At 45.1% G+C, this 27413-nt stretch overlaps 18 protein-coding genes across 18 annotated transcripts; 6 read left to right on the top strand and 12 right to left on the bottom strand.

Annotated features, from left to right (window-relative positions):
- Positions 1 to 72: 72 nt before the first annotated feature.
- On the bottom strand, positions 73 to 2123 carry CANTADRAFT_92041 (tRNA methyltransferase; the record flags this gene model as incomplete). The annotated part of the gene is made up of 2 exons (XM_020211901.1): positions 73 to 1158; positions 1185 to 2123. 2 exons carry the CDS (start codon positions 2121 to 2123, stop codon positions 73 to 75), a joined length of 2025 nt encoding a protein of 674 aa, XP_020062745.1.
- A 185-nt stretch (positions 2124 to 2308) lies between these two features.
- On the bottom strand, positions 2309 to 3118 carry CANTADRAFT_8065 (exosome non-catalytic core subunit; the record flags this gene model as incomplete). The annotated part of the gene is made up of 1 exon (XM_020211230.1): positions 2309 to 3118. One exon carries the CDS (start codon positions 3116 to 3118, stop codon positions 2309 to 2311), a length of 810 nt encoding a protein of 269 aa, XP_020062744.1.
- A 121-nt stretch (positions 3119 to 3239) lies between these two features.
- Positions 3240 to 5453, bottom strand: CANTADRAFT_319182 (uncharacterized protein). Its single transcript, XM_020208420.1, has one exon. The coding sequence runs from the start codon at positions 5239 to 5241 to the stop codon at positions 3361 to 3363; it is 1881 nt and encodes a 626-aa protein (XP_020062743.1). The 5' UTR covers positions 5242 to 5453; the 3' UTR covers positions 3240 to 3360.
- CANTADRAFT_23727 (N,N-dimethylaniline monooxygenase) lies at positions 5434 to 6798 on the bottom strand (the record flags this gene model as incomplete). Its single annotated transcript, XM_020206993.1, has 1 exon — positions 5434 to 6798. One exon carries the CDS (start codon positions 6796 to 6798, stop codon positions 5434 to 5436), a length of 1365 nt encoding a protein of 454 aa, XP_020062742.1.
- Positions 6799 to 7103: 305 nt separating this feature from the next.
- CANTADRAFT_340033 (uncharacterized protein) lies at positions 7104 to 8102 on the top strand (the record flags this gene model as incomplete). Its single annotated transcript, XM_020208565.1, has 1 exon — positions 7104 to 8102. The coding sequence occupies exon 1, from the start codon at positions 7263 to 7265 to the stop codon at positions 8100 to 8102; it is 840 nt and encodes a 279-aa protein (XP_020062741.1). The 5' UTR covers positions 7104 to 7262.
- Positions 8103 to 8241: 139 nt separating this feature from the next.
- Positions 8242 to 10089, top strand: CANTADRAFT_92038 (uncharacterized protein; the record flags this gene model as incomplete). Its single annotated transcript, XM_020211900.1, has 1 exon — positions 8242 to 10089. The coding sequence occupies one exon, from the start codon at positions 8242 to 8244 to the stop codon at positions 10087 to 10089; it is 1848 nt and encodes a 615-aa protein (XP_020062740.1).
- A 351-nt stretch (positions 10090 to 10440) lies between these two features.
- Positions 10441 to 10914, bottom strand: TRS20 (TRAPP subunit; the record flags this gene model as incomplete). Its single annotated transcript, XM_020210504.1, has 1 exon — positions 10441 to 10914. The coding sequence occupies one exon, from the start codon at positions 10912 to 10914 to the stop codon at positions 10441 to 10443; it is 474 nt and encodes a 157-aa protein (XP_020062739.1).
- A 303-nt stretch (positions 10915 to 11217) lies between these two features.
- CTA9 (Cta9p) lies at positions 11218 to 12633 on the top strand (the record flags this gene model as incomplete). The annotated part of the gene is made up of 1 exon (XM_020211229.1): positions 11218 to 12633. One exon carries the CDS (start codon positions 11218 to 11220, stop codon positions 12631 to 12633), a length of 1416 nt encoding a protein of 471 aa, XP_020062738.1.
- Positions 12634 to 13188: 555 nt separating this feature from the next.
- Positions 13189 to 13601, bottom strand: MED22 (Med22p; the record flags this gene model as incomplete). The annotated part of the gene is made up of 2 exons (XM_020211228.1): positions 13189 to 13511; positions 13574 to 13601. The coding sequence occupies 2 exons, from the start codon at positions 13599 to 13601 to the stop codon at positions 13189 to 13191; spliced, it is 351 nt and encodes a 116-aa protein (XP_020062737.1).
- Positions 13602 to 13926: 325 nt separating this feature from the next.
- CANTADRAFT_97246 (aldolase) lies at positions 13927 to 15540 on the top strand (the record flags this gene model as incomplete). The annotated part of the gene is made up of 2 exons (XM_020212006.1): positions 13927 to 14045; positions 14082 to 15540. The coding sequence occupies 2 exons, from the start codon at positions 13927 to 13929 to the stop codon at positions 15184 to 15186; spliced, it is 1224 nt and encodes a 407-aa protein (XP_020062736.1). The 3' UTR covers positions 15187 to 15540.
- CANTADRAFT_41573 (uncharacterized protein) lies at positions 15202 to 16866 on the bottom strand (the record flags this gene model as incomplete). The annotated part of the gene is made up of 1 exon (XM_020208869.1): positions 15202 to 16866. A coding segment is annotated over one exon (1665 nt), but the record flags the coding sequence as incomplete, so codon positions are not given.
- A 781-nt stretch (positions 16867 to 17647) lies between these two features.
- Positions 17648 to 18610, top strand: CANTADRAFT_56371 (uncharacterized protein; the record flags this gene model as incomplete). The annotated part of the gene is made up of 1 exon (XM_020210582.1): positions 17648 to 18610. The coding sequence occupies one exon, from the start codon at positions 17648 to 17650 to the stop codon at positions 18608 to 18610; it is 963 nt and encodes a 320-aa protein (XP_020062734.1).
- Positions 18611 to 20083: 1473 nt separating this feature from the next.
- CANTADRAFT_92032 (uncharacterized protein) lies at positions 20084 to 20338 on the bottom strand (the record flags this gene model as incomplete). The annotated part of the gene is made up of 1 exon (XM_020211899.1): positions 20084 to 20338. One exon carries the CDS (start codon positions 20336 to 20338, stop codon positions 20084 to 20086), a length of 255 nt encoding a protein of 84 aa, XP_020062733.1.
- Positions 20339 to 20360: 22 nt separating this feature from the next.
- On the top strand, positions 20361 to 21635 carry MRS7 (Mrs7p; the record flags this gene model as incomplete). Its single annotated transcript, XM_020210571.1, has 1 exon — positions 20361 to 21635. The coding sequence occupies one exon, from the start codon at positions 20361 to 20363 to the stop codon at positions 21633 to 21635; it is 1275 nt and encodes a 424-aa protein (XP_020062732.1).
- Positions 21636 to 21847: 212 nt separating this feature from the next.
- Positions 21848 to 22321, bottom strand: DUT1 (bifunctional dITP/dUTP diphosphatase; the record flags this gene model as incomplete). The annotated part of the gene is made up of 1 exon (XM_020206992.1): positions 21848 to 22321. The coding sequence occupies one exon, from the start codon at positions 22319 to 22321 to the stop codon at positions 21848 to 21850; it is 474 nt and encodes a 157-aa protein (XP_020062731.1).
- A 727-nt stretch (positions 22322 to 23048) lies between these two features.
- CANTADRAFT_56550 (uncharacterized protein) lies at positions 23049 to 24152 on the bottom strand (the record flags this gene model as incomplete). The annotated part of the gene is made up of 1 exon (XM_020210603.1): positions 23049 to 24152. A coding segment is annotated over one exon (1104 nt), but the record flags the coding sequence as incomplete, so codon positions are not given.
- Positions 24153 to 24815: 663 nt separating this feature from the next.
- Positions 24816 to 25673, bottom strand: CANTADRAFT_56019 (uncharacterized protein; the record flags this gene model as incomplete). Its single annotated transcript, XM_020210531.1, has 1 exon — positions 24816 to 25673. The coding sequence occupies one exon, from the start codon at positions 25671 to 25673 to the stop codon at positions 24816 to 24818; it is 858 nt and encodes a 285-aa protein (XP_020062729.1).
- A 155-nt stretch (positions 25674 to 25828) lies between these two features.
- On the bottom strand, positions 25829 to 27022 carry TIF (translation initiation factor eIF4A; the record flags this gene model as incomplete). The annotated part of the gene is made up of 1 exon (XM_020210533.1): positions 25829 to 27022. One exon carries the CDS (start codon positions 27020 to 27022, stop codon positions 25829 to 25831), a length of 1194 nt encoding a protein of 397 aa, XP_020062728.1.
- Between the last annotated feature and the right edge of the window lie 391 nt (positions 27023 to 27413).

Here is a 27413-nt window from a genome sequence, read left to right as displayed (position 1 = left end):
CCATAATGCCGAGATCTGCTGCTCACCACACTCCTTAAATTATGCATTAGTATCTGCACGGGCTCTCACCCGTTAGCTGATGTTGAGTCTATAGACGCTATTGTAACAACTGCCAAACGAGTAGCACACTGCGCCACCCGCTAGCACCAAGAATTCCCTTGCAGATGCTGGCGCACCCACCGCATTCTCACCCGGATGCGCAACCTCAACTACCCCGAACCCGATGAATACTGGTGGGTGCGCAACGTAAATGGATTCAGGGATCTCAACCGTCTTAATAATAGGGTTATTTTCCTGCCATTCCAAGACATGTGGGAGGGCGAGGGTAATCACCTGGTGGCTGCGACGAACAATGTCGTGGGTCGAAACCCCCCCAATTATCAAGAGCTTATTCTGGGTTAACAAACACTTGGCACCAATTCTGGCAAATTGTGGATGCTCCATCACCTTTTGCACCCGTACCGTGTCGCCGTCGATGGTGAATTTGTAGAGCTTGCTGCTGACCCACGGATGGTCTGGATTCTCCATTCCTCCCACAATCACTCCAAACTCCCCGTTGTATGCCATGGCACAACTGTCCAAATTAACAATAGGGTCTCCCACCACATTCAAGCGACGACTATTTTCTCCGTACATAACAAAGAGATCCCCCGCCTGTTGGAGACCTCCGAATACGAGCACCTCGTTGCCTATTCTGACAGCGGAATGGCGGGCTCTGGGGTCGGCCAAAGAGGGCATCTGCTCCCAAGTTTGGCCGTGGCGCAACCTGTATACGTCTGCGAGAAGCTGTCCTGGTCTAGACCGGCCCCCAATCAACAATGCATCCTGGCCGTTGATTGCCGTGAGGGTGTGACACATCCGGGGGCTGGGAACGTCGCCACCCACCTCCATCTCGGCCACCTGCCCGTTGGAATACGACACACTGCGGTCGGTTCTGGTCTGGTCCAACCCTCCGTGGACCACCAATGTAGAACCCACCGTTTCGACCGCAGGAAACTTGACAGCAACCTGCAACTCGGATTCAAGCGAGAATTTCACGGTGTCATCCACCACGAGCGGCTCGGGGTCCGCTGGTGCGGGTCCGTCATATATCATTTGTGCCATGTTGGATGCATGCACTATCACATAGTGCTGGCAGAAAATAATAAACTCTTCCCACTCATCGAAGGTCTCGATTGGGCCACCTTGGACCGGGTGTTCTCATCCACCAAAAATAACCAGTTTCCGAGTAAATTTTTTATTTCAACATGAGGATAGTATTGGTGGAATCGCCGGATTTGGTCTTGTGGAAGCGGATATGACTCCACACACTGCAAGGGCGACCTCAAGTGATTGAAGTGATACATCATTTTCTGAGCAAACGCACAATATTTAGTATCGGGCAAGATTTGCTCCAAAATAATGAAATGGGAGTTGGCCACCAGGCTGGAGTGGTCAATGATAGCATTGGCAAATTCGGGCTTCATGTATGCCAAGGACACCTCGGCAATAAATATGTTCACTGACTGGGGGCTCAAGAGGTAGTCGATCTGTTTTCTGTACAATTTTTCATCTTTCAAGTCACACCCAACAAGTTTGTAATTTTCAGTGGAGAGCACAATCCCCACTTCTTTCTCCTCAGCCTTGACGCTTTCGTGATAATTGATGAGGGTGCAAATTTCGGGAGACTCCTTTATCATCCGCAGCTTATTCTCAATTAATTCGGGATAGTCAAAGTCCAAGAAATTCACCTTGACCTTACTGCCCGTTTCTTTGAATGAATTTAAGAGCTGAAAAGGTAAGGGATCAAACCCGCATCCCAAGTTTACCACATTGATCTCCTTGTCGAGATTCTTTTCTATGATACGCAAAACCATTTGCCTTATTGACTCCATTCTGATCCAATATCCACGGTTGATCGCAGGTGATCTTCTCTTGGGCTTGGGAACAAAGAATTTAAACCACTCTCCCATCTCGGGACTGATTTCTTTGGTATACAACATCTCTACCGATCTCTTGGATACGATCGATGAGTTGTTGGTGCCCTGGACTTGAAGATCATCGTATTGTTTTCTTCTTCTGTCCTTCTCTATCTTCTTACGCTGTCTTGCTAACTGGTTAGCATCTAGCTTGGGCGTAGACATGGTGGTGATGATAATTTTTCAGGCATCGCAGTTTTGATAATAGATACCAATGGAATAATGGGGTAGCGCGCACCCAAAACGAATCGATACTAGCCTTTTCTACAGAAGTTCAGGGAATCCTGGTACATTCTTGGTTCGCTATCAAACCTATATAGTACATAGAAGGCCATGCATGTGAGGTTTACTCAGTTGGCCCTGAAGGCCTCGGTTAATTCGTTATCCAACTCTTCAGGACGAATAAATTGGCATCTTGTTAAGAATCTGGCAGCTGCCAATGTGGCCTTTAAGTCCTTCAAGTATGAGTTGGAGGTGTCGACTTTTCTTGGAGTGTCTTCGTCATCATCTTCCTTTTCATCTTTGGTCTCGTCCTTGTCAATCTTCAATCCATCACCACACTTGATCCAGATCTTTCCATTTATTCCAATAGCAATTTCAAATTGACATCTTGAAGCTAAAGTTTCCAAAAAGATGTTGCTAGGGTTGAATAAAAGTTCTCTGGCAAAGTTCAAGTTCACATCGAATATGTAACCTGATTCATCAAGTAAACCGAAACCTCCATCTTTTCCGGTGACTGGATCAATACATTCTATCTCAATATCAATCTCTGGGATTGCTTGTGACACTCTAGCATATACTGCCTGACCATTTTTCAAATTAGGTCTGTTCTTTTTAGTGGCATTAGGAAATGCCATCATGGACAATAATACGTTGGTTGAATACTCCTGAAGCTGTATCTTGTATTGCTCACCAATAACTCCTACCACTATTCCGATCACGAAATCATTTGCTTGCGGTATGTATCTTTTTGAATTGGAATCAGTATAAACAACTTGGTTGGTATTCTTCTTATTAACTTTGACATTCAAAATTCCAGCGGACGAAGGAATCACCTTTTGGGACTTTGGATTTTTGTAAATTCCTGGACCGATACTTGTCTTAATACCTTCGGTCTCTATGCTAAGTGAATCACCAGGTATTATTATGCGTTGTGACATTCTATGCTATGTAATAGTATTTGATAGTGCAATCGAAGTAGGCATCTCATTTTTTGATGTTGCAAGCTCTATTCAGAAAATGTCGTGCGACATATTTGAGAAGCTTAACCTAGAACTTGGAACTGCAAAAACCTTAGCAATAACCTACTTGAGAACATGATTATTAACCTCAACCAACTATACTTTGTAGTTCAAGGGGTAATAAGGAAATTGTTTCCTCTAAGATAATTTTTAGAAGCAATTTATGGAGATTCTGTCCAGCATAGCTTATCGTATTCTGTGAGCTGAGGCTGAGATAAGAATTTAAGCGAGCTTTCAAAGCTCATATCCTCAATGCTTTCAGAGTGGTCTGAAACAGCTGGGTCTTGATCTTTTCGCTGAATTATTGGGAACATAATGAGCCTGGATGATAAGCTTGGGTCGTACGCATCCAAGGACCCTGAGTACTTGTCTAGTTTCTTTTTGGACACTACCATACTTGCTCCTATGGCCCTTCTTTTGACAACTTGACTGGTACATGTACATGCCAAAGATTTCGCCCCACATTTGATACAGTTGTTGGTAGTGGGAATGGTGTCACATTTTGTTTGTTTGAGCTGGCATTGCTCACAGGAACACCATTGTTTGGTGACATTGGTATTCATGGGCTGGGGAGACTTTAAGCTAGCAGAAAATTCACCAGGACCATCTGGGAAATCGATTAGGAGGGGTTTACTCATCTTTTTGGGGTGGGTAAGGGTGTCTCCGTCAGTGGCTCCACGATTGTGTTCAGTAATGGGCTCACTCGGTGTGTCCGTTTTCTCGAAACTTTGAGACTGAGTATTGCAAATACTCCTTGGTATGCTCTTCAAACGAGGCAGCCAATGAAATCTACAAGAGTCTTCAAACCTCTTCAAACAGCTCTTGATTCTAGAAAATTCTGAAAAGTAGACCAGCTGAATTGCAGTATTAAACTCTAACCTCCGATTCATTTTTTGAGCTTTTGGGACGAAAATTAGCCAGTAAAGTTGTGAAGGAAGTAACTCCTTATTGTATATTGGGTCAAACAATCCACGAATTTTAGGCATGAACATACCGTACCCAGGTTGACTGTCAGAGCTCGGAGCTATCTCAGTTTGAAATACACCATCTTGGAAAAGCTTATTGAATACTTGTCGAACATTCTCATCGTGCCTATCATCACCAATATTTAATTGAAACATTTCATAAACTTGATCCATTGTTGGGATTTCTCCATTGTGCAATATGTGTGCCCATAGGAGACGTATCCGCATTAAGAGTTGTAAATCAGACAGTATGGGAGAATTGAATTGACAGGTGTAGCATGAAAACGTTTCAGGTATTCTATTATTCAAATAGCCGTAACAAGGTATGTTAACCACACGGTTACACAAATAACATTGAGCGTGACTAGAAGTTCCCAATTGCATCAATTTACAACCAGAATCACAACTTAAAGTACTATGGACTAGAGGAAGCAGCCTGACTGAATTGAGCAAGTTTTCGGTTTCCGGATCGTCTCTTTCGATCACATCTAATGGGTCTAACCGAATACCTTCAAACATTGGACATCTAAAATCAATCCCTAAGGACTTTGGGGAAAACTGATTGTGGCTGTTAATGTCAATACTAATTTTTGGCGCATCATCAACAATGTTATCTTCAAAATGAGCAGGTTGGTATTTCTTAGGACACGCTTGGTTGTATAGAATCCGAATTGACAAGAAGATACGGTTTGTTTGCAACTTCAACTTCTGAAGCGACTGTATCAATTCTTTGAGGGGTCTCTCGTTTGTTTGAGGCTCACTGGTTTTAGATATGGAGAATACATATGCTTCCAGAATGGTTCTCTCATCAGGATGGATACAAAGCAGGAAACCCTTCAAGTATCCCAACCTGAGAGTGCTTAGAACACCCTGTTCAATCCAATGAAGCAAAGTGTCGGCCAGCAGATCATTTCCTTTGGCAAGTTTCATACATTTCAATCTGGTGTCACCAATAGACACAGCAGTGAAGGCAGACTCTTGAAACATGTTTCTTAGATAGCATATGCTGCCAACTGCAGCATGGATAAACTCTTCTCGACCGATATGGTGGCTACTTGGTATGCTTATATTGTACATTCCAGTTTCGGGAGCGAAAGACACTGGCTGCAAAATGACAATAATTCGCACGACACAGGGACGTTTCGTGTACCGGGGAACTCACTACCATCTTACAACCAATACTTGTTCGTGTACCATTACGGGAGCCTTGTCTTCACTTCTATTAGTTTAAAGTGTGCCGTATGTGTAATTGTCTACGTCTAGAATAAGCTAATTAGTTTGCTGGGCGATTTTTAGCAGTTTCCTTCGCTGGTTTGCTAGTTCCACCAACTTCAAGGTACGAGCATTCTTCAATTCCTTGTTTCTTGTCGATCTTTCCTGTTTCTTGTGCTCGTCCCAGAAGTAGCCCACGAAACCGTCTTCTACGCCCTGGATCTTCAACAACGAAAGAATATGATTGCAATACTCAACATCCTCGGGGAATTTCAAGTTGTGAAATGCTTTACCCGAGCCCTTGGCCTGCAATTCTGCGCTGTATTCCTGGTCCATTTCTTTTTGGCTGGGAAGGGAGTAGCGTCCACTAAATACTCGAGCAATGAGAGCAGCCTGTGACTCTGCAAATGGCATTGGTGCAATAAATTTGTTCAAGGCCACAAATGCCAAACTTGGGTCGTTGATGTAAAATATCTGCTTGTAGAGGTTGTGCACCTGCAATCCATCGGTGATCACATCAGGATAGGACTTCAAAAACGGAATGTCATAGAGGTAACCAGTACAAAAGATTATGTGGTCGATGTTGTCGATAGTTAGATCTTCTGTTGTTATCAGCCGAGTGCTTGCCCTATAGTTGGTCACTAGTCCGATGTGTTCTACTTGTTGATGAGGAATTCTTGTCGTGTTTTCGGGATCTCTGGTTGACACATAGACTTTTTCGGCATATACTGACAACTGGGTGGAGATATCGGAGCCACTGGCGTAATTACCTACCACAAGTACCTTTTCCCCCACAAACTTGCTACCATCATCAAAGTATTTTGCATGGCTGATTGAGTTGGGCCTCAGTTCGTCCCATTCTTTGAGCCCAGGGACGTCAGGAATGTAAGGAATATCGAAATGACCATTAGCAACTACTACGGCATCATAGTGCAAGGTGGAAGCCACCGTTCCATGGGTGCCCTGAACAACAAGCTCCCAATCTGCGTTGTTTGTTAATGAGATCACATTGGCCAGGAAATGAAAGTTCACCCCAGAAGGGATGGTTTTGGAGTATTGAACAACATAATCCAACACCTCATTCCTCGACGGAAAATCAGGAGCCGTCGAAGGAAACTTGACATCCTTGAACTCCATCACGTCTTTGAGGAGATTGGTTTCGAGCTGGCTGTACATGGGAGAAAGAAACTGGTTTCCCAGGCCACCGGGCCCCACTGATTCTCGGGCACCATTGTGAGTGGATGGCACGCTGGGTCGGAACCTGGCTTTGTCGACATCATAGTTCCAGATGCCTCCCAATTGGTTTCGTCTTTCGAACAAATCTATGGTGAACTGGTGGGGTTCCAGCGCCAATGCCTTGGCAGCGGCTAGCCCCGAACACCCGCCACCGATGATGGCAATCCTACTATACTGGCGGGTCATTTGGCTGTCTTCATGAAACCAAAGCCTCCAGATATCAAGGATCAACCCGCGACATCAGCGCCATAATTCGTAATAGCGAGTGCGTGTCAAAAATACGCCGGTCCTAGCGAAAGCATGGAACATTCTGCTTGCGCCATAGCCGTTCTACGATAAGGTTGCGATGCAGTGGGTCCAGTGCTCGCTAGCACGGGGACGATGGCGATAAGCTGTCGCTAGTGCCCCGCGGGGGTTGGCAGGTGCCAGGCCGCCTGTCGTGCCCTCCCCACAAGAATGACCAAAATTGGGGGTTGTGTGGAGACTCGTTTTGCTCGCAACCTCAGCAATCAGCTGCGAAACAATCACGATAATCAATGTCAACACCACCCACACAACGGGATTAATATTGACAGGCTCTTGTGAATACTCAGAAGAATAACACACTGGTAATCTAACGCTACGTTCCTTCTCACAACACGCAGACCAGCATGTCACATCCAGCTGCTAGCGTTAAATCCATCTTCAGCGGCAAGGTCAACCTCGACTCCCTGGAAGACTTCGACCAGCTAGAGTACCCGTCCAATCGCTCCTACAACCTTGAGTACGACAAGTCCAACTTTGACTACGAAGACGATGCCTCGTCTAGGTTCAGCCATGATTCTAACTACAGTTTTGGCTCCAAAAACGGCTCGGCCAGATTGTCGGAGGCAGGACCAGGGTCAAACCATATTTCGAGGCTCTCTTCTGGCTCGTTCAACAGCGATATCCACCAACGCTTGGACAGTGAAAGCTCCAGCATGATGGGCAACCCCGGACAGGAGTATACTCCTTCGTTGTCGGAGCCCATTTCCAGACCCCTTTCGAGAAATTCCACCACCTCGTGCCTCTCGGTCACCGCCACCAAAGATGGAATTGAAGGCAAGAAGTTTCATAGAAGCGGACCCAGTCCCTATTCTGCCAAAATCATCGCCAACATGATGTGGAACCAACAACAGCAACAGCTCCATGGCCAAGGCTCTCTTAGCCCAACTCTTTCCAATACAGGTCCCATTCCACCCTCGAAGTTGGCACAGCTCAACAGTGCAAAACCCCCTGAATTCCCATCTGCTCGCACCCCAACCATCTCATCTAATATCTCTGAGCAGAACTACAGCCAGAACTCATTTAAAACTACGGATGCTGAGTTTGATGGTGATGCGGGATTTTCTAAAGAAAAGAGAGCCACTCTTTTTGAGAAAGACTTTGCCCATGATGGCAGCATTCCTCCTCCAATCACTCTAAACGAAAAAATTGACATGTTGAACACCGACACATTGGAAAAGAGATGATGTATATTGTATCTAATGTATTTATTAATGAATAATGACAACCAGGATAGGTGCCACCAATATGACGTCAAGCACGTGCACAAATCACGTGCACAAATAATGTATTAAAGATTTTTCAGATCTATGATTCACTTCAGCAATGTTGTCCAGAATCTCCAGAAGTTCAAGACTTTTAGTCCGCGACTTGAAGCTCGCCAGATCTACCCCTGCCTTACCATTCAAGAGATTTCAATCTACACTCAAATCTGAGCCAACTGAGGTTTTTACCAAGATTTCAGATGATAAAGATCCACAGAGAAGTGCCTTCTTTCAATACTCTTGGGGTTCGTGGTTGAGCGGTGACAAGGCTAAGAAAGCCCAAAGAGAAACCAGATTCTCAATCGAAGGTGCTGCCAGCCTTTTCAAGGAGTTGCATGGAACTAGAAGTGACTCCAAGAATGTCGATAAGAGTGGTGAGCCATTCGTCAGAGCCCCATTGACATTGAAAGATGGAACCTCTGTCTTGAGCAGTAACTTGACTAGTAAGATCTTAGGAGATGGCGAATTGAGCATCAAGTCCATTGCCAGTATCCACGAGGGAAAGCACCACAGAGTCTACAAAATCTCTTTGAACACAGGAAAGGAATTAGTTTTAAGAATCCCTTACAAGTTAGAATCTGACTTTGCCATTCTGCAAAAGATCAAGTCTGAAGTTGCAACCTTGGATTTTCTTAACTTAAAGCTTAATGCTAGCGTACCAAAAGTGCTTGCATACGGTACCTCCAAATCCAACCAGCTCAACAGCCCATTTATCTTGATGGAATTTATCGAAGGTGATTTATTGATGAAGAACTGGGATCCATTGGCTGAGGACAGCGAGGAGACTCAATCCAAGTTGAAATCAGTCATTGATCCTATTGCCGATTTTCAAGAAAAGGCCTTGAGTGTCACATTCAACAAATTCGGTTCATTGTACTTCCATGATGATGTTCCAGCTGCCCTTCAGGCTGATGCTCCATATGATGGCGAGGAGAACCCATTATTGAAGAACAGATGGAGAATTGGTCCAAGTATTGAAAAGTCGTATGCCAAGAACAAGAACAAGTTGAGTGAGGCCCAAGTCAACCAATTCAACGGTCCTTGGAGTGCTTCCAAGCCATTGGAATTGATCTCATCTTTGGCTGGAATTGAAATTGAAAACTTAAGAAACGAAGCTGTGCACTCCAACCTTGAGGAAAGTGATACCCATAAACAGCAAATCGATACCTTTGAAAACCTCAAGCTCCTTGGATCCAAATTATTCAACCCAGCCTCTCCTTCTATCATGAACGTCGAGGAAATGTTCAAGCCCAGATTGTATTTGCCTGATTTGGACCCATTGAATACCATCGTCGGAAAGGATGAGAAGCTTACCTTTTTTGATTTCGAGTACGCATCCATTAAGCCATTCATTTTGACCAATTACCCATCTTTTGTTGCCTACCAAGGTGTCAAGATTTACAACTTGGAAGAGGATATTCCTGGTTACAGTGAAATGGACGAGGTTGAGCAACAGCAATATCAATTTATCTATTACAAGACCAGAAACGAAAGATTATGGGAATTGGCATTGAACGAAAGACGTCACGATTTGATTGCCATTGCCTCCCCTCACATTAAGGTATTGAAGAGTCCCTACTTACAAGCTTTGGAATTCAAGACCCCTAAGGACTACTTGTATATTGAGAGCTGTATCATTCAGCTTAGATCTATGTGGGAAGCCTACGTGAGCAATTCGTTATGTAACAGTGATGATGCCAAGTTCCCAATTGAGTATGACGAGGATTACTTGACTCAACACGAACAACAATTGATGGCTTACCAAAACGAAGTTCTTTCAAGCCCATTTGTCGCTACTGGTGGATGGATTCCTCAAGACATGTTCAACACCTTGAAGGAACAAGGAATGATTGTTGAGGACAAGGAAGGAAACTATAAGATCGACAGCGAGAAGGTTTTGGACGAGTAAGCACTGTGGAAATCGGTGTCGACTTGAGGCTGTGGCCCAAACTATGTACATATATCAATGCCCTTCGTTTGCCTGCTTTGTAGTAAAGAGTGTTGAAAACAATGAAAAGTAAAGGACTGGGTCGAATACTATGAATTTAACCCGCCAATTAGGAGGGTGGCCAAGTTCTATGTTTTACTTGACTCAGTATGCGGTAACTATTTCCTTCAATCATGCTCCGACTTGCCTCCTGTTTCATCGAGATAAGATATTTGTCCGGTATTAGAGATCGAAATTACCAAGTGGTAGGGTAAAATTTTTGAATAAAGTGTCGTGAAAATTCCCCAGTGTCCTGCCTGGTATGAAGGCGCTTCACAAGTACTTCTTCGCAATTAATTTAAGTCTCAAGTCAAAATCAGGAGAGACAATTGCATCATTGACAGAATAGAACGGATTCAATAAACACTTCACGTAAAGATCGTTGGCCTCAATGAAGAACTGCTTTATGGAACTATCGTCATACTTCTGGGTGGTTCCATTCGATACATCGTAGCACAACACGAATTTGATATTACCTTGGGTGATGAATGCGTTGACTAAAAGCCCGTAAAAAGAGTCAATTTTACCCAAATAAAACAGGTTGGTGGTCCATTGTGCATCCTCTATGATATCCAAAGAGGAATTGGAGATGAAAGGGAGCATTTCTTTGATGCTTGCCGAAAATTGGGACTTTCCTGGCACCGAAGTCGATGTGGACATGGCCAGGGAGTTTTTAAATGAGGAAAACTCAAACTCGTAGACAGGATTGTCGCGTGTTCCAATTATGCTGAAGTAGTAAGAAGTCATGGCTGATGTAGTTGGAAAACCGGAGATACTAAGTCTATGAGAGTATACCCAAAAGTGATCTACGGAAAAGTGTAAGGCGCACTTTAAGAATATTTACAGGTTAGCCTCGATCATGTTTTGATTTTTTGTTGTGGTCAGACACTATCAATAACGAGACACTTGCTGGAGATAACCACGATAACGATTGCACAATAGAGACCTACACCACGTCGGAGTAATAGAACCGACACACTCTTTCTAATACCAAAACACCGACGCTTCTACCATTGAATTTGAGCCATTCTGCGCCATTGGTAAACGGAGATGTTCAAAGATACTATCAAACACCAATACAACCACCAGGATCCCAACAAACCAAACTTTGTCTTCTCGTCTGACATCCCTGAGAAGATACTGGGGCTAGTGGAACGGTTTTTGAGTCATAAGGATGAACAGGACTCAGGACTGCGGCGATTAGATATCGGCACGGACTTCGAATTCAATGTGAATGTCGAATTGAACTCACTTTTGGTCAGAAACAAAGACTTGAAGCCCACAGATTTAATAAAAGAGAATTTGATATGTTTGGCCCGCTCAAACACCAAGAGAATGTCCAAGAATATTGAGAAAATGATCTTTTCACAACCAAAATATTCAATCCAATCTTACGCATTAATATCGGATGAGATTTTCATTGTGAACTTAACATTAAAGCTCTTGGAATTTATAATGGATGAGAATGTTAACCAAATAGCCATAGACTTTTTGAAAGATGAAAATTATGGATTATTACTATTATGTGATGAACAAATGATAGATCAAATTGAGCGGTACATTAGAGTTCGTTTCGTTAATGAGTTGAACAAACATATAAGTGAACCAATAGTGATAGGGGAGATCGAACTGAAGATGCCACATCAGAAGACTCTTCAAAAAGAGCACGTAGAGTCTCCCGATGAACAACAGACTAATCAACATACTAATGTCAGTGAAATGGAAACTACTGTGATTGAGCATTTGTTGCCTGTACCAGACCAGATCTCCGTCAGTGATTCTACTTTAGATGGTCTAGAAGACCTCACAGTACGGGATAAATCATTTGTTTATGAAGACGAGGCATCTAATTCATCCTTTGAAGAATTGTTGATCCTTAGGTCAAATGACACTACCCGGTCAAATTCTAACGATGAAGATGAGTATGGGGAGGCCCAGGCAAACAAATCCAAGAATTCCCAGGAAAATAGCAGAATTGAAGGGTTCATTAAGAACATGGACAACCTTAGACACAACGAAGAAAAATACATCAAATTAGATGATCTACTAGAAACCGAGTGTGGGCTTGATCTCAAAGATGATGAACATGTGGGAACTTTAGAACCACCTATAGAATTGAAGCTGGTCATTAGCTCGCTGTCGCCACAGAAAACAGTTACTGCAAACCTGTCAACTTCGTCATTTGTATCACCCACTAAAAAGAAGTCGATCTCAAGAATGAGTAGTGCATCCTTCTCAATGATAAATCATCATGAAGATACTTACGGGTTGGAATATGCCTTCAAAAACAAGTCACCTTTGGTACCAACATACATAAAGGAGGATAAGAAGTTCAAATTTATCAAGGTAGGTAAGGTGCAGAAATTCGTCAACCTTTTTGAAGAAAAGTTGGGGGACAAGCCAGAAAATGGTTCCAGACCCCCCACTCCGATTTTAGAGTCTGAGACCAGTCATTTAGAGGGCTAGTGGTCTTGTACAGAATAATCCAGGTCGCAAGTGACTCATGCGATTATGTAATATTGTGATATATAGATATAACCATCACTACATAAGGACGAAATTAAATGAACTTCCCATTTTAGACAGTAGAGACGTCTAGCAGACTCTAAGTGGATTTCAGGGCTGATTTTCATTCACGATGCTATTCTCAATCACAGAACTGATGGGACTCACCAAACTTGGAGTGAAAGACGGGAAACATGTGGTTTCATTAGCCTGATTCCTAACGTTCGTGTGAAGCCTCGATAAAGTCAGCTAGCTGGTGCGTCATTAAGCTGGCTTCCAGGGGGTCATAACTGAACTAACGGAAACCCATGTATGCGTATTGGATGGGGCTCGTGCAACGAGAGTCAGGTTGTGACTTAATGATAGGGATTTGGTACAGTGAGCTACTGTACATGCAGCAGGTATCATAAACCGTTCAACAAGCTGCTTTCTTGCGACACAAGGCCACGAGCTGTACCAGACAACCAGACAACAGACTGTGTGAATATGTCCCCAACTTGGGAACAGAGGGTGTAGCTAGATTTGAGCAAACGGCTTCTTTTCGAACTGGGCGATTCTGTTGGTCAACTCGTTGAACTGGCGGAACACCTGCTCGGTTCCCTCGTCGTGGTCCTTCTTCTTGGACGGATCCACCTTCAAGGTGCCGAGACACCAAGTCTCTTTGAGGGAACGTGAAACAGACAAAAGGTCCTCGCAGAGCCTGATAATCACCAATGCATCCGACTCGATGGTGAGCGACTCCACTGCAAGCAACTCCTTCGGTTTGTCCTGGTTGATGGACACCTCGAAGATGTCCTGGAACTTCTGGAGGATCTGCTCGATGTTGGTGTCAATCCGTTCTGATGTTAGTAGGGCTGGTGGGGGGCATTGGGTGGATGCTGAGCTTAGCGATGGTACTTACGGAGCAACGCGATGGATTTGGGCTGCATGGCACTAGTGTTGTGGTCGGTTAGTTTGTTTCACCGCTTCGATGAGTCAAACGCGCGGGGCCAGTCCACCACTGGGGCAGGCCCTAGCGAGAGCTTCGAGCCCACCGTCTCGCTAGCATCCCAGACGTGTTACCAGGGGGATGGTAGAATGCATGCTACCAGTGCCAATGAATCTCTTCCCGTCAGGCGTTTCTCGCTAGCATTACTGGCTGTGGTGGTGGGTCTCTTCTCTTATCGTGCTGCAAACTGGCCTGAGTCATTTTTTGTGCACTATATAAAACTGAGCTGGTGCTAGGCGATTTCAATTTCACCTTCAGCATCTACCATGGAAATTCACAAGCCCATCCTCAAGTCTAATGTCTCGTCCAACGAGTTCACCTTCGACGCCACCAGCCGTGACTACAGCACCGACTCGTTAGCCAGTGTGTCAACACAGCCGCCCAAGTGGGCCTATGGAAGCTCGCTTCCTGGTTTGTCAAGGCCAACCTCCGGTCTCAGTTTGTCAGAAAGAGGTTACACCTCCACCGTGCAGCCGGAAGTGCTCCAGGACCAGCTACTCCCCATTTCCGAACAGCTTCGCTCCCAAGTATTGGAATCTAGACTGAGAATCTCCAACATCCTCAGTGGGAACGACGACTTCTTGATCATCGCAGGCCCCACCTACGTCACCGACCCTCTTGAGTTAAAGGCATGCGCAAACTGGTTGGGCCTGGCTTCCAAGGAGGTAGCTGTGTCTCTCAGGGCCAATATGACCAAGTACAATACCGAGAACCCTGATTTCGCAAATCCTTCGGTTATGACGTATGAGATCAAAAACGGTCTTCCTTACTGCCGCTCGTTACTCCGCGAGGTGGCTGAAGTGTGTCCTTTAGTTGGAGAGATTTCTGACACCCTCACACCCCAATACTTATCCGACTTATACTCGCTCAGTTTGGTCAGTTCCACCTTCGTGGAGTCTCAACTCCACAGAGAGCTCGTTTCGGGTGTCTCTTACTCCGTGGGCTTCAATTCCCAAGATTCCCATTTACCTTTTGACAAAGACATGTATCTTCACCGTGTGGGATCCGCGTTGGATGCAATGTACGCCGCATCCCAACGTCACCAGTTTTTATCCGTCACCAAAACCGGCCAGGTGGCTGTTGTTGGTACTACCGGTAACGACGAAACATTCATTGTCCTTGAATTAAATTTGCAATTGTCTTTAGTTGAAATTGAAACTTTATTCCAGAAAGTTTACAATTACTCTCTAGCAAAGTTCCAAACTCCTAAAGTATTGTTGGATTTGGGAAGAATTTCTCAGCAAGACTACGACGAAAAGTTTAACTTATTGAAACTGATTCTCAGCCACTCCGACTTGAGATCTAAGATTATTGGTGTATTGATTGACAGTGGTGATAACTATATTTCTGACAGAAATGCAGAAGATCCTATTGGTGTCAACGGAATAAATAGATACATCCAAAATAGGATTAGCAGAAGTGAAGAGAATGAAGTTCTCGAGGAACTGAAGGAGCACGAGTTTGAGTACCTTATCCATGCTGATAAGATGATCAAGGAATTGAAAAAGTTGAAAACCGACCAATAATGAAGACGTTCAAAAAAGAAGAAACCGGAACATTCGTATCACCAATTTTACCAAGTAAGCAAAGAACTTGTAAATATTCACAATCACCCAAATAAATTTTAATAAGATCACGATTAAATTCTCCAATGCAGAGTATAATATTTTGTAGTTGTTCCCATTCTTTAACTTCAAGCTCAATTCGGCGTCTTTGAAGGTTTCTGTGACAACATTGTTGCTGAACAATGAAGAGTTCAATTTATCAATCCTTTCATTAATCTTTCTCAATTCTAAGGAAAGAGAAGTATTGATTTCTCCAATCGATCTGTCACTAGTACTTAATAAATTATCAATCTTTATAGAATAATCATCGTTAATAAGATGGTTGATAGCCTTGACTTCATTGAGGAACCCACTATACAACTGCTCATAGATAGGTAAATGCTCGTCACTGATTTTCATGGTGAGTTCGAAAAGCTCGCGCAACTGTTCGTTAAGGATCCCTTCAAGGGCAGTGTCAATTGATTTGGTTAAATGAGGATAGATGTTGACAACGTAATTCATTCGAAGACTTATCACCTGTTCGAAGTAATTAAAATTCTTAATTGCCTCTTGAAGTTCTTTCACTCTGAGGTCTGGCTCAGGGCATTTGACAATTTCAGCGAGAACATCGCTATCCGGTTCGTCTTCACCAAATAGTGGTACGACTTCGTATGAATCATCGACAGAGCCAATTCGCCTATCAACTGAGCGTATACGCACATCGTTGACATCAAGCTCTTGTGTTGGTGAGATAACTCTTAGTTTTGGTGCTGGAGGGGTTGTTGGATCAAGCGGCCTAGACTCATCAGATCTCTCTGGCGAAGTAGAAACTCGCTTGAAAATTTGATCCTTCATAGGATCTTTGATCTTGGGTATATTATAGCCTAACTTACCATCATCATCATCGCCTGCATTGGAAGAAGAAGAAGAATGGGCGTATATCTTGCGGGTATGTTTTCTCATTCTATCTTTAAGTCTCATGGGCGACCTCGAGGAGGTAATTTTGAAGAAATGTCCATCGCTGTCATTGCTGGTGGTAGTTGATGACAGGTGCCTTCTTCTAGTTTTCTTGTCGGAACTTTCTTCCTTGAGTTCGTCGTTGAAAAGTTTATCGTGTAGTCTGTGCTTCAATTCTGCCGAGGAGGAAGAGGAGGAGTGTGACAGGTTTCTTTCAGCAGGAAACCACAACTGGCCCTTGGCGTTCTTGAGCTCGTGCCAGTGGCTTCTGGACCAAAGGAGGTTGCCCATTATCTCAGGTAACTCGATAGCCCAGAGCATTTTCCAGGGCTTTTTGGGGTTGGTGTTATTCTTGCTGAACACATTGGAGGCCAAAGGGAGAGTTTTGATGCTAAGGGGTTTTGGGTATTCGCCGTACTTGGCCCTGATCTTACGGTTTCGTATGATCTGAAGCGGGTTATAGACATCCTCCACTCCTGGGTGCTGGGTTTCTTGCTCTGAGATCTCGTAGAGCCTCTGGATGTAGAGGTACTTGACACTGATCATTGACTTGACCCTTTCTGCACGGATTATGGTCTTTCTCGAGATTTCAGTGCCTGCTACGCTGGGGGTGGCATTATCGTTGATGGGATCCAAGATGTTGCAGTCAATCTGCAACGCCTTTCTGGTTTCGAGAAACATGGATGCCATTTCGCCTACCTTCTTGGCGTCGTTCTGGGACGGCGACTCTACTGGCGATAGTGCTGGGGAATGGGCGATAGCGTCATCGAAGTCGAGGTCGAACCCAAAGCCGTCATTGACGGCTTCTTGGATGTCGTCCATACCTCGTTCTTCAGCAGGGGGCTTGTGACCAGCCCTGCGTCCGCCTATTCGCAAGGCACTGAGTGGCGATCCGTTCTGGCGGTCTGGGGTTTTGGAGGGCATTGGTGTATTGACTGTGACGCTGGAGAACAGACTGAACCGGGTGGTGTGAATGGTCGAATGGCGTGCTAGAGGAGATCGCGCAGTCCACGGCTGCTGGGGCGGGTAGTGGACGGTTGGAGGTGCTGTGGAAGAAGGGAGAAGTCTGGGGCAGGTACTAACGGTCAGTTTGTCTTAACAATGGATTCGCACGGGCCCTGATTTAGGGAGGGGCATATGGGGGGGCACGCGACGGCACTGGGGGGAGGCTAAGGAAAACCAGGGGCATGGGACAGGGCAGCGGTACGGCAATGGACAACTGGATGTGGGGAAGGAGATGGTGGTAGCACTGGTGGTGGTGTTGAATGCCGCCCAGGCGGTGAGTGGTCGCTGGTGGGGACTTAGCGGCTGCCAGGCCAGGTTGTCACCCCGACATCTCCGGTCCCGTTGCTCAGTAATTCCCCAGCCGTACCCCCAGTGGCCTCGCCCTACGCTCGCGCTAGCGGCCCGCGCACCGATAGCCCCACCACTACACAGTCACAAGATCGCGGTGCAGGTGGCAACACTCTACCACCAAACACCCGCCATGATCCAATTCGCCAAATCCATCAAAGACTTGGACGATTACGTCGCCCATAACAAGTACTTGGTGATCAACTACACCGCCGCCTGGTGTGGTCCGTGCCAGCATATCAAACCCATGGTGGACGCGTTGTACAGCGACTCCAACGAGCGCTACGCCAAGGTCGAGATCGTCAGAGTCGACTTGGACACCAATCAGGACGCTGCCACCCGCCACAACATCACCAGTGTCCCCACTTTCTTGTTCTTCGAAAACGGAGCCGAAAAGGCCCGGGTTAGTGGTGCCAACTTGAACGATCTCATCAAGGAATTGGACGCCATCAATAGCAGGGCCAAGGACGACCCCCTGGCCGGCAGAGCCGGCAACGGCGCTTCCTTCGAACGGGTTGCTGCCGACCCAGCTTACAACGCCATCGCAGGCAAGGTGCCCAAGGGTTACGAGGTGTTGAACGGCCTGATCCATTTTGGCGACTTCGAGGCCTTGAACGTCGATTCTCTCTACGGTGGTGATGTCAAGGACTTGTTTCGCTTGGGCGCCAAAGACAATACGACGGTGTACTCTGATGCCGACTCCCAGATGTTGCTCTACGTGCCGCTTCTCACCATCTCTAAGGTCTACTCCATATGGATCAAAACCGCCAAAGTGGCCAAAGCTGACAACATCAAGCTCGAGGACGACGAGATTGAAGAGACACAAAGTCCCAACCTTGTCAAGGTGTGGCCAAACCACTCAAGCATTATCTCCTTTGACGACGCCGCTTCCGATTCTGCTCCACACGTGGAGAAGATAGATGGCCAGGATGGGTGGTATGAATGCAAGTTGAAGTTTGTTCGGTTCCAGAACGTGCAGAGCTTGAACTTATTTTTTGATGGTGACGACGAAGATTACCATACTGTGATCGAGAAGATCTTGCTTGTGGGTGTTAACGGGGAGAGTAAGGAACAAGGCAAGATCCAGGACGATTAGATATGAGTAAGCATAGATAGTATCGGCCGAATAAATTCGCTTGGGGTGGGGCCGGTAATCTGTAAGGTGGGCCAGGGAGGTAAGGATGTATGCCTCAGTCAAGGGACTCTAGAAACAAGTGTTGATTCATTAACTTGAGAGAATTGCGTTGAACTAAAACTGGCTCTGTCAGTTAAGCACGCTAAAAGGTGAACGTTGCTTGTAATCTGAATAGTTTGAACTAGTTAAATATTCTTACAACGATTGGTGCATTTAATGGTGAGTATTCAGTAGTTTATGGGGAATGAGGATTATGATCGCAGTTTTAAAGTGTACCGAGTACGGCCAACTGCTGTGCTTTTCATACTTCGTAGCTACTCTTCAACAATAAATTCGGCAGGAGCAGTCGAGTTTTTAAAGGATCTAAAATAAAGTTCAAAAGCACAAGATCTTGTAAGAGAATAAGTGCTTGTTCAAACCGATCGTTTCAAAATTTGCTAAGTAAACTAAAGATTATCCACTCGGTGAATAATCTCTAATATACTTAAGATTTTACGAATGTTTATGTACCAAGTGAATAGAGTGGTTCAATCGAGATTGGTGCGGGAAGGTATTCGAAATCTGACATTGGATTTTGATAACAATTTCTAACCATTCTGTAGCTATCCTTATTAATAAATTATAGTTGAAACATACAATCATACCAACATACTTCGCGTAGTATTTTTAGAAGATGGCATTTGCTTTAATACACCCAAAAAAGACACCCAAAACAGAAGTATTAGTCTAGAGATGATTTATTGCCTCTGGCGATTAATACCCCATAGATCAGATTTGCAATGCTGGACAATGCCGAGGACCCATCAGTAGCAAAATCAAGATAAACACAGCAATTTCAAGGGCGACAACTTACCTTTGGCTAGTTTATTGAGCAGGGGAACTACGCATAGCTACTTTAATTATTGTAACATAAATCATATGATCTCTTTCAATTTTTGCGGGTCTGCTCCAAAATCCGAGGAAACCGCCAGCAGCTCCAGGAGATGCTTTACTGCTTCTACTTTGGTAGTTAATAGAGCTTTACTAATCTATGCTATAATCCCCGAATTTTGCTAATAATTGTAATAGTAATTTTGAAATCTCGTTACATTGATGGACAGGTTCGGATCCTCAACCACTAGAACTTCAATGTTCACTACAGGAGCTGAGTCGAAGTCATTTCAGCTCATAATGATTACCCAAGTGTCACGGAGTATTGGTTCTAAGAATCACGGTGAATGTAATGTGCCGAATCTGACAGCGACGCCACTGGACGCCTACCCCTGTAAGCCCAACCTACCGAGGCACATCGTAAGGCCACCAGCACACCCACGCCATCGGGGTTTCCGGGTGTGTCGTCCTGCACATGGCCGGCGACTTTTCACTCACTCTACTAAAAATCCCTCCACACTCACTTACAAGCCAACCACTAGTTACGACCAAAGGCACATTCCTTTAACAGTAACGGCTATCCCACGCAGTTTCCCCATCGCTCCAACCTATCTGGTCCATTCGCACCGTCTGCTGTTGACTTGTCGTTTTCCAGCACCGCATTCCGGTATTTGACCCAGTGGCAATTATAGACCTTAGACAGTGATAGAACACATCCACATCCAGAATCACAATGTTGAATCCAGTCTTGAGAAGAGTGGGACGCACATTGGTGAGTAGGGCACTCAAGCCTCGCTCCAGGTATCCGTTGAGACCCATGTTGCATAGACATACCAGTCCCATGTTCGTTAGGCTCCAGTCCACCAATGAAAAGAAGGAGGTGGAAAAAACAGAAAAGAAGTTGAACGACTTGGACAAGAACGTAGCTTCAGCCGCCAAGAATAAGGACCTTGTCAAGGCCGATAAGAAGGCATCCTTGTGGGACAAAATTAAGCACGAAGCCCAGCACTACTGGGATGGTACCAAGTTGTTGGGATTCGAAATGAAGGTCTCTACCAAGTTGTTATTCAAGTTGGTATCTGGTTACGGCTTGTCCAGAAGAGAATCCAATCAGCTCCAAAGAACAATTGTGGATGTGATCAGATTGGTTCCGTTCTCCATGTTCGTGTTGATTCCTTTCGCCGAACTTTTACTCCCAATAGCATTAAAACTTTTCCCAAACTTGTTGCCTTCTACCTATGAATCCAAGCAAGACAGGGTCAAGAAGAGGGCCAAGTTGTCCAAGACTAGAGTCTCGGCTTCTGAGTACATCAAGAAGACCATGGAAGAATCCGGACTCAAGTTGTCTAAAAAGATCACTGAAGCCGAAAAGGAAGCGTTCGTTTCATTTTTTCACACCATTTCCATGGGAAAGAACCCTACTAGAGAGCACTTGATCCAGGTGGCAAGAATGTTCAAGAACGATCAAGTTTTGGATAACTTGTCCCGTCCTCAATTGGTGGCCATGACCAAGTACATGTCGTTGAGACCATTTGGAACTGACTCTATCTTGCGTTACCAGATCAGACACCGTTTGTTGAACATCATTAAGGACGACAAGGCTATTGACTACGAAGGCGTTGACTCATTGTCCGTCCCCGAATTGCACATTGCTTGTTCGCAAAGAGGTATCAAGACCACCGACGTTTCCCCTGGCAGATTGAGAGAAGACTTGTCCACCTGGTTGGACTTGAGATTAAGACAGAAGATCCCATCCACCCTTTTAATTTTGTCTTCCACTTATACCTATGGTGATAACTCCCATAGCATCGAAACATACTACGATGCATTGTTGGCAGTTTTGTCGTCTATTCCTGATGAGGTTTACAACGTTGCCAAGTTAGAGTTGTCCGATGACTCCAAGTTGAAGTTGAACATGTTGAAGGAACAAGACGAAATGATCAACGAAGAAAACTTGAGAGAAAAGGACACCGTCAACCAAGTCAAGGACAACATCAACTTGGATGAATACGAAGACGCTGCTGGTGAAGGTATGAAGGTAGAACACGAAGACGCCCATGCCGAGGAGAAGTCCACTAAAAAACACCAGGATGCCAAGGAAGAATCCAAGGCTTGATTATGAGTTACGATGTGTAATTTTTATTTATTAGCTTATGGCATATCAGTGTAAGAAAATTAGAATGTATATATTTGCAGCACAAGCCGGTCACTTCCGCAGTAGGACGAACCAATGAAGCGCTAACCTTACTACCTATTTAACAATTGTGAAGCATGCCAGAATATAGCACAAATGATGTAGTGACAATTATCAATGCATGGTTTGGGTGTTTATCTACCAGTAGATCCAAAGGCACCCTCGCCTCTGGCAGTTTCAACCAACTCTTCCTTGGAGATTTGTCTGATGTCGGCGTTGATGATCTTTTCCAACACCATCTGGGCAATTCTGTCTCCCTTCTCGATCTTGAAATCTTTGTCGGAGTGGTTGAAGAGAATGACCTTGATTTCCCCACGGTAGTCAGCGTCCACGACACCAGCACCAGTGGAGATACCGTGCTTCATGGCCAAACCGGATCTTGGAGCCACTCTTCCGTACGTGCCGTAAGGAACAATCACGCTGATGTCAGTGGCGACGGCGCCTTGGCCGTGGCCAGGGATCACAGCAGCTTCGGCGGAGTAGATGTCGTATCCAGCGGCCATGGCGGAGCCCTTGGTGGGCAAGGTGGCTCTGTCGGATCTTAAGAACACCTGTAAGGTGTTAGATTGGTCGAGCTTTTCCTTCTTGAGAGCTGGTTCGGTAGTCATAGTTGTGTGGAAAGAGATGGTGGATTATGGAAGAAGAATTGGTCGCCCTTTATACGCGTCGCGCGTGGTTGATGCCGCACACGCGCGGCAACGAAAAATACCAACAGTCTTCACTGTCAAGTAGTTTGTGCCACATCGAAGGAGGAGTCAAATCGAATAATTTTGCCAGTAATTGGCAGGGGTTCCAAGTTTGGCTGCATGCTGCTTCCAGAATATTGCGGTGGGGATGTTTGGGAGAAATTCCAAACACCGTCAGTATGGTGGGATATGCATTGAAAGGTGAGGCATACACAATTATTGTTACCTGACTAGCCACCTGGTGGTCTAGTTGATATGGTTAACAAAATGGGTAGAGAAGTATGGGGCTGTCTGGTGTAGCATCCGTAACGTTCTGATGGTTGCAACACTCGTTTTTGCTGGTAGATACTTTCTCTTTCAGAGGAAATGCCAGATCTACTTGACGTAAATAAGAATTGTTGGTTTCCTATACGATTCGTGAACCATTTACCTTTTGGGGTGAAAAATCCAACAGTTGTGCTTACAGCTGCCGAAGAACCCAGTCTTCTTTTTGCCAAATACAAATTGTGCTTTACAATTCCCTTTGCTTGAGGAAAAGCCCAAAACTACTATCAAATTGGTTTCTAAAGTAATCTACCGCGATAACGACCAGTGAAATCAATGATTTCACGTTAAAATGTGTGCTCCTGAATAGTCTCAACTACTGCACCTAGAAGCCAAGTTCACCACGGTAGTACCCCCTGTTCATGTAGATATAACCGTGAGTCTTACTTGCCCTATCGGTCACCCAGCAGTAGTCGCTGTCAATCCCCTCGACTCCTCCAGTGTAGTAGAGGTAGTCCATTACAATGGCAGTTTTGATATCAAGAAGCTGCTCTTTGTAACGTCTGGAATTAGTGGTTTTGCGGTCCATTTCCCCTGCTCTTTTGGCATTGTTGTCCAAGAGGGCCCAGCCTCTTGCAGCATCAAGAAGCGGTCTGGTAGAATTCGCGTGCTGGTCCAAGTATCGATGAAACAGAAGGCTATGGTAAGGGCTCCGTGTAAGCGTGCTTTGTTCGAGCCTTCGAGCCTCCTTCTCGTGATAGTAGCTGCGGGACTCCGGAACTAGCTGCTTGAAGAGCTTGTCTACTTTGCCCCACGTATAGTGCTGTTGAGGGTTGTTGTGGACCAAATCGGTGTAGAATATGTGTTTGGCTTTTCTGGCCGAGTTACGACCAAACGCCTCCCTTATCAACGTGTCATAGTAGTCAAACTCGAACTGAAACGCTGCCTTCTTGCGGAGCTTGTCTTTGATGATCTCCCACGGATAAAGTCCCAGCAACGGATACGGATTCCAGCGAAGGTTGTCGTCCAGCAGCCTCTTTAAATACTCCACCACCTCGTAGCCCTTCCACACACGTAGTTGTTGCTGGTACTGCCATTTTGTGGGAGTTTCGAGACGGTTCCGCTCTTCTGGCGAAAGGCGTTTCCAAAGGCCCACCACTCCATTCTTGGTCCGATTGCCAGTGAGTGACTTGAGAAGGCCCAAGCCAGCACTTGGAGTGGGTGGGGGAGTTATGTAGCTGGGACCCTGCTCAATGGCCATTCTGTGGTACCTGGAATACTCGTCATAGGAGATGTGGGGCCATTCGTTTGGCAGGTGCTCCTCGATAAAGTAGTCGTAGGCAGTGGCGATCTTATCAGGAAAAAGATGCTGGTGGGTAGTGGCTCGCAATGGAGAGTCCTTGTTACAAGGATACCCTATCGAGAACGGTTCTTTAGTCCATTTAGTGCTGAGATAATGAGACTTGTGTCGTATGAATGTACGCATCGGTTGTTCAAAATGCGATAAGCTGCGATGGCTTAAGTCTGGAGCGGGCCTGAGGGAAATTGATTAACATTTTGGGCTTAAACTCGTTTTCGGCTCTGAATTCCATGTGCTATCTATTTATATGTCTGTTGAATGTTTATCCTATTTGCCAGTTTATAAAACTTATGGCCATAATAATAGAATTATTTGATTATTACTATGAAGTTAATATACTTGAATTCCGAAAAATAACGTCAATTCCTCTTGGACTCCACTTGAATGATTTATGAGCGCCAGGGGAAGAGAGCTTTGCTTTCATTTATGTATCAGTCCACAGTGTCGAGATAAAATTTCGACCACCACTCTGATATCATATTTTGTCATCTAATAATACTATCATATACTTCAAAATATTGTGGTTATTAGATTATTTACCCCATTAGGAGAGTCAAATTTCTTGTTGCAGCTCATACATTGTCTGAATGATGTTCGTAGTCGAGCACTGGTATCTGGCTCAGCTTGTCCGGATAACTAGAATCATGAATGAACTTCGTAGTGTTCACTGGAATTCGTTGGTCTTATAGATTGAACTGAATTATATATATTGAGTCAATGAACAAAAACAGACCAGAACAACTATTGCTGGAACCTCCTAGCTTGAGCTGAAATATGTCCATCTATATGTTGCTAGCCTCGGTTCGCTTCCCCAGTTGCTTCTATTACAAGCTCTTCCTGCTTGAAAGACTCGTACAATTTCACTTTTAAGATACACGGCACCTCGGTATCAAACATGTCACCGGTTCTGTGTCGACCCTGGTCCGAAACTGGACGAATTATGTATGCCTCCTCTTCACCCAAGCTCCGGTCTCCCAGCAACATTGCCGTAGATTGGAGAAAGATACATTGGAAACACACCAATTGAATAAATAAAATGATTATATCGGACATCACGAGTTGGATTAAACCCAACTGGGCCATCTTGAGCCATATGGAATCGTTTTTATCGATGTGTGGGACTTGTTCTCCGATAAATGACACGAACCAGGAATCATGCTCTAATTCATGTAAGGCGCCACTATCTACTAGCGGAACTAGCCATTGACATACAAACAACGTATGCCACAGTATTGTGAGCACGGCTTTCCAGCAAATAACGAGCCAGAGAGTACTTCTGAGCACCGCCATCGTCTGAGCCCGTTCCTGCGTGCTCAATTCTCGGTTCCAGAAGAAAACGTTAAGCTGGTCCATACCATTTGTGAGGTTGACTAGATCGTGGTTGAGGGCATGTTGGAGCGCCACGTGCGCTACGACCGGGAAAAGACATGCTGAATGACAGTACTTTATGAATTGGTACCCCACAAGAATATAAGCCGTGGTTTCGAATTGTGAAAGCAAATGGTGCTGGTGCTTCGTCTTTTGGTTTATTTGGTGGTTCTTGCTGAACAGGTCTAATTGCTGCTTGTTTAAGATGCTAGTGGTGGATTCGTTGATGGTGGTTGACCTCGCACTCTCGGGACTCGCAAGTGTAGGGAATGCACCAGGCATTCGGACACTCATGATGGCAGTGGTGGTGATGAGGTAGTGAAATGGGTTTGAGTGGCGGATCAATACCTCGGCACGTGATAACGCGCGTGACTACATTAAGTACTAGTTTAACAAACCATTTTAGCTAATGAACAAACTTATAGAATACATACTGCTTAATTGAACAAAGCACCAATGTCAGCAGGCATTTCCTTGATTTGGGTGGAGTAGAACTTCTCAATTTCTCTCATCATACCAACATCTCTGTCAGTGACAAAGTTGATGGCAACACCCTTTCTACCGAAACGACCACCTCTACCAATTCTGTGGATGTAGTTTTCTTTGTTGGCTGGGAGATCGTAGTTGATAACCAAGGAAACTTGTTGGACATCAATACCTCTGGCCAACAAATCGGTGGAGATCAAGATTCTAGAAGAACCGGATCTGAATTCCTTCATGATGGTGTCTCTGTCAGCTTGTGGCAAGTCGGCGTGGATGGCAGAAACGGTAAAGTTTTCAGCCTTCAACTTGGTGGTCAAGAATTCGACCTTGGATCTGGTGTTACAGAAGATAACGGCTTGGGTAACAGAGATGGAGTCGTATAAATCACACAAACAGTCGAACTTGTATTCTTCCAATTCGACGTTGATGAAGAATTGCTTGATACCTTCCAAGGTCAATTCGTCCTTCTTGACCAAGATTCTGACTGGGTTGTTCATGAACTTGGTGGTGACTTCCAAAACGTCTTGAGGCATGGTGGCAGATAACAAGACAACTTGGGTAGTTTCTGGCAATAAACGGAAAATGTTGTAGATTTGTTCCTTGAAACCAGAAGACAACATTTCATCGGCTTCATCCAAGATGAACATCTTGACGTTTTCGGTCTTGAAGTATCTTCTTTCGATCATGTCGAAAACTCTACCTGGAGTACCGACAACGACTTGGACACCGGATCTGAAGGCTTCGATATCGTCTTGCATGGAAGTACCACCAATAGAAGCGTGGACGGTCACCTTCAAGTATAAACCGATACTGGTGATAACGTTCTTGATTTGCAAAGCCAATTCTCTGGTTGGAGCAAGGATCAAGGCTTGGGTGGTGTTGGAGGTTTCATCAATTCTTTGTAAAGCAGAGATGGTGAAGGTAGCGGTCTTACCGGTACCGGATTGGGCTTGGGCCAAGACATCACGGCCTTCGGTGATTGGCAAGATAGCTCTTTGTTGAATAGCGGATGGACTTTCGTAACCGTAACCAAAGATACCTCTGACGATACTTGGCTTCAAGTTCAAGTCGTCGAAGCTGTAGACGACATTGTCGTAATTGGTTTCAATTAAACCAGAGTCGATTTCGGTAATACCTTCGGAGGCCATGTTGTTGATTTCCAGTGGATAAAGAAATTGATCAAGTTTTCATTTAAGTAAAAAAATGGGTGGTAAAAATTTGCTTGTGTCCGGGTAATGCGATGGGCACGTGATGGGACCCGATCTGTCTCGTGGTTTTTGCCACTAATCACGGATGTGGCCGATATCAAGATGGAGGAGGGGTTCTGGAAGGTTTGAGATGGTCAGGGGTCATGCTTCACCAGTCAAATCCGGTAGTGGGTGTCATCTGTGACGTGCCGTTCGAGACCACTTCTGCAGCGAAAAGAGGGGATGGATCACTGCCGCAATCGACCAGGCGCAATGGGCCTGCATTTGGGCCGTTGAAGTCCGCACCATCACCATGGTCCAGCTAGGTAGTGAGTGGTGGGCGTTGATGACT

This window comes from Suhomyces tanzawaensis (assembly GCF_001661415.1).
Source record: "Suhomyces tanzawaensis NRRL Y-17324 unplaced genomic scaffold CANTAscaffold_7, whole genome shotgun sequence".
NCBI classification, from domain to species: domain Eukaryota; kingdom Fungi; phylum Ascomycota; class Pichiomycetes; order Serinales; family Debaryomycetaceae; genus Suhomyces; species Suhomyces tanzawaensis.
Note: the sequence above shows the minus strand (reverse complement) of the source record. Positions and strands in the feature narration are given on the sequence as shown.